Source organism: Malurus melanocephalus, unplaced genomic scaffold (genome assembly GCF_030028575.1).
Source record: "Malurus melanocephalus ecotype Western Australia unplaced genomic scaffold, MMel_1.1 scaffold_17, whole genome shotgun sequence".
In the NCBI taxonomy this organism is placed as follows: domain Eukaryota; kingdom Metazoa; phylum Chordata; class Aves; order Passeriformes; family Maluridae; genus Malurus; species Malurus melanocephalus.
Window position 1 is genome coordinate 2027359 of NW_026623249.1, and position 8653 is coordinate 2036011.

The 8653-nt window shown below is 49.5% G+C and overlaps 1 protein-coding gene across 4 annotated transcripts; it reads left to right on the forward strand.

The window, feature by feature from the left end:
• The first annotated feature begins 1225 nt into the window (after nucleotides 1-1225).
• On the forward strand, nucleotides 1226-8443 carry KCTD17 (potassium channel tetramerization domain containing 17). Of its 4 annotated transcripts, XM_057387699.1 has the most exons (8): nucleotides 1226-1432; nucleotides 2047-2155; nucleotides 3872-3963; nucleotides 4870-4965; nucleotides 5339-5464; nucleotides 6185-6269; nucleotides 6728-6800; nucleotides 7685-8443. In XM_057387699.1, exons 1-8 carry the CDS (start codon nucleotides 1226-1228, stop codon nucleotides 7704-7706), a joined length of 810 nt encoding a protein of 269 aa, XP_057243682.1. In that variant the 3' UTR covers nucleotides 7707-8443. The 4 variants fall into 4 exon arrangements, with proteins under 4 accessions (XP_057243682.1, XP_057243689.1, XP_057243703.1 ...); XM_057387706.1 differs by lacking the exon at nucleotides 6728-6800 and having other exon boundaries at nucleotides 6185-6335; XM_057387720.1 differs by lacking the exon at nucleotides 7685-8443 and having other exon boundaries at nucleotides 6185-6335; nucleotides 6728-6764.
• The last annotated feature ends 210 nt before the right edge of the window (nucleotides 8444-8653 follow it).

Below are 8653 nucleotides of genomic sequence, written 5' to 3' on the forward strand. Positions count from 1 at the left end.
GAGCCACAATGGCATGGCTCAAAAAACACCAGCCCTTCCTTTCCATTCTTAAAGTGCTTGAGCTGCAGGCAAGCACAGCTGTGCTTAGGTGGGAGTGGGAAAGGCAGAGCAGCTGGAGAGAGAGCTTGTCCCTGCCAAGAAGTGTTTGGACAGAGTCTCCTGGGGCATGAACTGCTTAGCACCAGGCTAGGCCTGGCAGGAATAAGTGACCGAGACAGGGCTGGATTCCCTAACATGGGATTGGCACATCAGCCACAGAGGGTGATTTATGTCGGGGGCAGAGGTAAAATCCACACAGAGCTGAGTTACAGTCGGAGCTTTCTGTAGTCCAGACACAAACAGGATGTCAGGAGCTCAGGGGAAGGACACGAGGGGCTTGTGCTGGTGGAGTAGCACAAGGGAGGAGTTTGCTGAGTCAGCAACTCCTCTGAGCTGGAAGAAAAATTATTCTCGCCCCCTGCCAGCGCTTCATACAGATCCAGAATACAGTTCCCAGAAGTGTCCCTACATATGTTAGCAAGAAGGCAACTGTCTGTAGATTTTGCTGCAAGAAAATATGGCAACTGATGCGGCACTGAGCTTCGAGCCTGGGGTAATGGATGTCCTGAAGGGAATGCTGTGAAGTACAGCGCTGGGGGCTTCATCTGCCGACTGCCAGGGAGCAGGTTGTGCTCGCTGTCTCTGAAGAAGCTTGCAGACAAGAGCCAGGACTGGAAGCAGGCGGAGTACCAGCCGCGGGGCTGGGCTCATGTGGTGCAGTGCAGCCCCCTCCATTACAGCATGCTTATTGCAGGAACAGCGAGCTGGGAAAACTACAGTTCCCATCACCCTTTTGTGCGTTCTGCGAAACTACAGTTCCCAGAACCTTTTAACGAGCCAGAGAGGATGTCTATGGAAATAAAAGCCGACGATTTTTGCATAATACCCTGCACCTCCGGAGCGCTGCCCAGCCCATGGTTTGTGAAAACGGGAACAGGGGAAAAGCCRGGGATTGCCAGCGCCGTGGAGCTGTGGCTTGTCCACCCCAGTAGCCGCAGTGATATCCTCCTGCCAAGAGCAATGTTCCTCCTCTCAGAACTCCCTTGGTGATCACAGGGAAGATCCTGCCCCCCGAGGAAACACGGCTGCTACGGAGGGGGAGGCAGATAAACTACAGATCCCGGCATTCTCCGACAGGCAGCACCTGCGGCGGTCCCTGCACGCCGTGGGGGAGGTGGGGGTGAGGATGAGGATGGAGGGCAGGGAGGAGATGCAGGGCGCCGTGGGGCTACGCTGCACTTGGGACATTCCGCCACCTGCTGGCACTCAGGCCAAGTGGGTGAGGCTCAATGTGGGGGGCACTGTCTTCCTCACCACCAGGCAGACCCTGTGTCGGGAGCAGAAATCTTTCCTGTGTCGCTTGTGCCAGGGCGAGGAGCTGCAGTCGGACCGGGTAAGGCAGCTGGGTTGCCTCCCGCCTCGTGCCCCACGGAGCATGGGGAGGGCTGGAGGGATGCAGGGATGGAGCCAGACCCCGACAGCTGCTGGAGTAACTGAGTGAGAGATGCCTGCCCTTTCCCCTGCTCTCCCGGGAAGGATTTCCCCATGCCAGATCCTACTTGCTGTGTTGTTGCCTGGCACCTGCCTTCCCAAGCTGGGGAAAAGAGAGGCCATCTCCCCTCCGCTCCTGCTCTCCTTCCTCTTTGTAGCCCCACATCCTGGGTCTGCTTCCCTGCCGTGTCTGGCTGACTCAGCCTTGTTCCCTGTAAGGGGATCTCTGCTTTCTCACACCAGGCCTGGACRCATAGTTGCACAAAGAGACTGAGGCCTTTTTCAGCTAGCTTGATTCATGCTGAGGTGGGCATGCTGAGCAGACCAATACAGGAGTTGAAATCCAAGCTGGGCTGATTTGGCTAGGGACTCTCAGGGGCCCATGGTTTCCAAAGAATCTTAGAAATAGTGGACATTTTTGCTTAGGTTTGTATTTTCTTGTATTCTGGGGCATTTGAGGGCTGGTTGCAAGTTTCCCTTGGGTTTTTTCTCCTTGTGATCTATCTCTGTTGCTAGGATGAAACTGGTGCRTACCTAATAGATCGAGACCCCACTTACTTTGGACCAATTCTGAATTTCCTCCGTCATGGGAAGCTGGTTCTGGATAAAGATATGGCTGAAGAGGGTGAGTTGTGGAGCTCAGAAACCTCCCACATACCATCTCTACTGTAGACAGGAAAAATAGGACTTATTGTCAACCTTATTGTCTCTTGTTCTCCTTTTGGATGTTGATGTGGGGGGATTTCAGAGAGCTATCCCTGCAAAGCATGATGATGTCTCCTTTACTAAAGGGATTTGAACTAGATGAGGAAGGCATCCTTGCAGGTGTTGTGGCAGAGATGTCACCAAGAGAGAAGTAGGCAAGATCTCAGAGCCATCTCAATAAGCCATTTTTTACATGTTCCTGATCTACTTTTAACAATGCTCTGTGACTGAGTTTTCTATTAATGACTGAGTGTTTCTAATTAGGAATGAAAACCCAGAAGACCTAAAAAAACTGAGCTCCTCTCTTCTACTGGCTGTAATAAAGATCATCATTAATCGGTGATATGCACTGTATGCTGCTTGTGCTCTRGTGGGTTGTGGTCTGCAGCAATTCCAGTGAAGCAAGCCAGACAAACCAGTCCCTCYTTTGAGGTTGACTGTGGGTCCAATAGGATGATTTGGTAACATCACAGTGCTACCAGCCAGAAGTCCACAACGCCTTGTTATTTCTTGGATGCTAGATTCTAATAAGGAGCCAATTCCAAAGACAGGCTATGCTGTCCACCCCTTGCCAAACACAGTTTCTGCAAGTTCATTATACATTGCCTCTTTTACACATTTTTACCTGAAACAAGGAAAGTTTTCTTCAGAACAGTTTTATCAGTTATAATTCAAAAAATATATCCAACTAATGATACAGGATTGTAATAAGCCCAGTTTTGATGTGTTTCCTACTTGACATTTCTTGTCATCCTGAGGTCAGACAGAGTTCATCCACAGGTTTTAATATCAAATCTAAAACATACAGGAGTCCAGTTCATTTGCATTTCCTTTTTTACCTACTGCAGACATTCAGGCTAGCATAAAACTAACCTATTAGACAATTCACTGCTGAATGAGGGACACAGAAGAAGTCTGAGTGTATCAGGTAGTGAAGGATAGATCTCCTCGCCTATGTTTTCTGTGTACTGCCCTGGGTATATCTGAGTGTTGGCTCCTAGCCACTTTACCCTTACTGACCCTCTGGGAACCACCTCCCTTTTCCTAAAGGCCTGTTAACAAACAGGTGAGTCTCAGGAGAGGTGGTGGATGTAGCACCATAGAGAAAAAACCCAAAACATTTCTGTTTACCTGTTTTGAGTTGAAGCACAGGGAAGAGAGCTAAAGATAATTTAAAGCTGTGTGGACTGCAACTCCAAGTGGCCCAGGAGGTGAGCTAGGCTTTTCCAGGGTCTTTTTGTGACTTGGCAGAACCACAAGTTGTGGTTCTCTGTTTTAATAAGAGAGTCTGAGCAAGATGATAACTAGAGGTCATTGAGAGAGACTGGAGCCTACATTTGTTTTCCGTGGCCTGTTATCTGTTAAAGGTATTAGCAGYCCTCAGCACAAGCCTTCACTGGCAGTGCCAGTGTCTGTAGTAGCAGGCAGTRTAAGGAAATTGGGGTGAGCATTAGAAACAAGATGCAGAGAGCCAAGTATCAATTCTGTGCAAGAAGTTTCAAGCCTGTTAAAAAGTGAGGCAATAGTATAATTTCTCCCTATGGACCTTGTGAAGCTCAGAATTGATCTTTGTCAAGCTAAAAAATAAAGGTGGGCTGCTAACTTTCTGTCTTTGTGGTCCTTCTGTCTTTTTCAGGAATCCTCGAAGAAGCTGAGTTTTATAACATTGGGCCTTTGATCCGAATAATCAAGGATCGAATGGAGGAGAAGGACTACACAGTAACACAGGTATGGCAAGCTAGAGTAGAGTGGGCCAAGCMTGGAATGTAAAAAGGGAGAGAGATGAGTCTAGACTGAGAGAAGATTGAGAGAAGCAGCAAGGAATGGAAGGAGKCAACTAATTAGAGGTCATGTGCTAATCCTTTTGCAACAAAATCTTGCAGTGGACAAGTTACCATCAATCTAGTTGTGATAAACAAACTGCAAGCTTGTAGTAAGTAATGGATGTAGCCCCTGAAACTAAATCAGCTTCTCTAATTTTTGGAAAAAGGCAGCTGGTTGCTGTGGGATATAGAGGAATGTTTGTGAGAAGAGCAAAAGTGTCATGGAGAGGAGGACTGCTGTGTGGAGTCCTGGGAGTGTAATCACAATAAAGAGCATAGTAATACGTGTAGAGAAACCTGGAGGAAACAGGTGAAGAGATGGAKGGGAAAGAGATAAATGCAGCCAAGGAATCAATCTTGTGATCACACCCTATTTTGGCCAGCAACCTTTGAAAATCTGTCCTAGGGGSAGGACTGTCTGCTGTCTCACTTTCTGTCATGTCTGCCTCAGGTTGTAATCCTCCAGCAGCACAGTCACTTTGTGCTGCAAAGCCCCATCAGCATTTGCTGCATTTGCAAAAATGATTTTGTAATGACAAGTGCAAACTCTYCATCAAAGGAGGCCATTATCTTCTGGGGACAATGCAGGAAGCACTCAGCTCAGTCSCTCCTCTCCAGAAGAAATACTGTTCTTGCCTCCAAAGGCAGCACAGTAAAAAGTTGAATTGTGATTTCCACTCCCCTTTCACCTGGAACATGGGGAAGAGGACAGGGAGGGGGTCAAGGTGGGGTATTACTACTTTATTCTGAAGGAGGGGAACAGCTTTTATCATGTCACTGTTGTCAGTGTGCTCTGCAATTCTGCTCTCAGGTGCCTCCTAAGCATGTCTACCGTGTGCTGCAGTGCCAGGAAGAGGAGCTCACTCAGATGGTTTCTACTATGTCAGATGGATGGCGCTTTGAGCAGGTATGGATAAGGCAGAGCAGGAGGGGAAGGAGTTGTGTTTTGGGGAAAAGATTGTGGATACCATGCTGTTCCCAGGCAAGGCTCCTTCTGTTTCTGAGAATACTGGGTAAGTCATTGATGGAGCCATCACACTGGCTCTTTCTTGCCCCTTTCTAGAGGTTTAGAGGATACTGTGTGAGGCCAATCTGTTTTGCATCCTGGCTAACTTCTCTCCTGATTCTCTGTGTTGTCTTCTCAGCTTAGTTAGGAGGCCTTTCCACTGGGATTATGGATTGGACTCAATGCTGCATGRTGGGCTTTCTGCCTTGCTCCCCAAGTGGAGGGAATGTTTTCAGGAATATGTGCTTGTGATTCTTGCTCTTATCTTTTCTAGCTTGTGAACATTGGCTCATCCTATAATTATGGGAATGAGGATCAGACAGAATTCCTGTGCGTGGTCTCCAAGGAGTTGTACAACTCCCCCAATGGCCTGAACTCAGAGCCCAGCCACAAAGCCAAGGTGAGATGAACTTTACTATTGCCCTGCTCCCGTCGCGTATAAGATTCTTTGCTTTTTGCTCCTTCTCTTTTTTCTCTCTTCCTTGTGACAGTGAGGTACCTCAGTGGTGAAATAGAGGGGCCTATCCTGGTGTTCAGCACCATGGCATTACACCCATTGCCCAAAAGAAGGAGTGTGCTTGTTGGAGGGATGGTGTGTGGCTGTGTGTGGCAAATGGCTTTAGCAAGTCACCCTGGCACTTCTCATGCTACTCTAACATCCCCCCCATGCTCCTCATGCCCATTCTGTGCATGTCACTGCCTATAGAGAGTTATTTCCCTGAAGGTTTTGTGGCATCTTCTTTCCTTTTTCTGAGTCTCAAGCCTGAGGGGTGGATATCTTCTGCTCCCCTTTTGAGGGAAGGACAGAAACATGTGGCAGTGCACGACATACTGTAGACACCCAGGATGCAGGAAGGAACACTAGCAACTGATGGCAGTTGTTGGGCAGTGGTGTCACAGCACTTGTAAGTGGGTCAGATGCCCCTGATGTGATGCTCCAGAGGAAAACAAGTCTCTCTGTTCCCTGACCTAGAATTGTCTTGGCCATGGGGAAAGATCCCTTTTTATTCCAGCGCTATGACAATTGCTTTATTCTGTTGTGTGTCAGAAAGAACTGCCATGGCTCATCTTGCAAGTATCTCTACTCTTTCTTCCTTTTGTCCCGCATGCTGGGCCACAGAGCACAGAGGAGGACCTGGAGGAGGAAGAGCAGGAGGTGGAGGAGGAGGCAGTGGCAGAGGCAGAAGCAGAAGCAGAGGAGAAAGGTGCAGAAAATCCCTGAGGAAAATGATAAAAATAATCCCCCAGGCATAGACCCGTCCACCTTTCTGGTGAGAGCTCACAGCTAGCAGCAGGGAAGGACTAGAGCAGGTGTGGGGTGTGGGGGCTGTCCTCTCCAGCAGTTGGAGTCTCTGGAGATAAAGCTGATAGGGGAGAGCTGTTACCATGGCTGCTGCTTTGTATTTTAAACAGTTTGGTTTATCTACGGTTTTATTTTTATTTGCAGACTGTCCATCTATTCGGGATTGTGCTAAACTCTCTTCCTGTGGACCCTCCCTCCTGCTCCCTTCCGTGTCCATCCCAGCACTGTCATCTACCTCCCACATTGCCCCACTCGCCAGCCTCCAGCATCCTTCCCTCTGTCTCTTTGTCCCCCAGGGCTCAGAGTGGTCTCTGCCCAGGGCCCTGTCTCTCTCTGCTCCTCACTTTTCCTCCTCTGCAGGTATGTTACCTGTCTGCACTCCCAGCTCCTGCCAGCCTGAGCTCTGCATGAGTGACTCACTTCCCTCTTGTGGGTATGGCCCTGGTTTGTAGAGCTTGGGGAGGGGAAGGAGGGAGGTGAGGTTGACTCATCCCTAAGGTGGCTTTACCTATTCTCATCCAATGTGTGCCTTACCTGCCAAGCAGATCCTATGGCTCTATACCAGAGGCTCTGGCAGCAGAAAGGAGAGTGCAGCTGYGAGAGCGGTGGAAATAAATGCAAAGCAGGCAGGGGTGGTTTGGGGAAGGGGTGGAATTGTGCCACGTGTCTGCATGACACACATGCCAGATCGCTTCTCCAGACTGCCGTCCGCAGCTCCTTTGCCTGCCAGCCCAGGACCAGTTTGCAGAAGGCAGCCTGTTGTTTTTACCTCCCTGCTCTCACTTTCCTGGGCTTTTCCCCCACTGGCTCTGCCAGAGTGAGAGTGCAGTCAAAAAGGTGACAGAGGCAGAACAAAAGCAGCCAGTCCCCATTGCAGATGTTCTCACAGCTGGGTGTAAAATGAGACTCTCTGCTCTGCCTCCTGCATAGGAAGGCTGGCTGGCGGACATGCATGGGGCTGGGTACAGAAAGCATTAGAAGGAGGATTCCTCTCTGTACTGCAAAACTGTGAGGCTCTTGTTAAACTGTCCTGATGGAGGGCACTTGTTAGCTGGCTGACATTTCTCTCTCCCTGTTTGAAAGCCTCCTTGTCTATGGCTGTGGGGCCTTAGTGTTATTATCTTAAGAATCAGTGTATGTTAATCACATGGACTTTTTCTTCCTTTTGTTCTGTTTTCCCACCCTCAATCCTCATCTCTTTTGTCTTCTGTTCTTGTTTCCTCTCTAATTTTCCTTTTTCTTTCTCATTCTCCCCTCCATGCTCAGTTGCTTTTTTTTTCTACCGCTGATTTTTTCTCTTTCTCTCTCCCTCTCTAGCTGTTACAAGCCAGAGATATGAGGATGTGATCTGAAAGCTCCACTCCAGCCTTTTCATTTCTTGTTTGTATCTTTATTTTTGTACTGCAGTGTATGGCAGCCCCTTGCCCCACATTGACACCCCCAGGCCCCTTCACTCTTCACATGCATTCATTTTTTTTTTACAAACTCACCTCGGAGGCTTGAGCTTCCAGCCCTGGAGGAGGGGCAGATACTCCATGGAGCCCTTGGTGTGCTGTACGGGCTGGAGCCCACGGCTCCCTCCTATGCCTGGCAGTCTGGCTTTCCTTAATGTCACAGTGGCCCCTGGTGGGGACATCCGTGATCAGCCACTGCATCCTGCAGTCCCTTCCTGAGCCCTGGATGCAAAYGGGGACCGAGGTGATGGCAGATGTGGAAGGACCAGTCCTCGCCCTTTCACCGTTGCGGGCAGCGGGTCTGGGCTTGTGGCCTGGGGCAAATGCAGAGCCACCACCCTTTTCTGGGCCACCTGCATTGCTCGGAGGTGTCCCTGTGCTGGGTATCATATTCCTTGGTGCCTCCCTCCCTGTTCCCCAAAGCAGCCTTGTGCCAGCAATGTGAGAAGGAGAACGTTGTGCTACCTGGATACCAGGAACATGCTGGTACCTAATGTTGTGTCAGCCAGCACCGGGAGATCCCGATTTTGGGGAGCAGGGCATTTGCTTCACTGCTGTGTCTGAAGACTCCTGAATAAAATTCACAGTCTGTTCCTCCTTGCTGCCTCTCATTTCAAGTGGCAAGAATTCATTGCTGGTGTAAGGGGGTGGGAGCTGGAGAAAAGGAGTTTGGATTCATCACCTGGAGCCACCAGAAGCTGCTTGTGCTGTGCCTGTCTTCTGGGAGCCAGAGGTGCTTCCCTCTGTGTCTGTGCTGCATCCCCACTGCAGGCAGCTGGGCTACAGAGCAGGTTTTCTTGTTGGTATTTGCACCTTTAAGTCATAACAATCA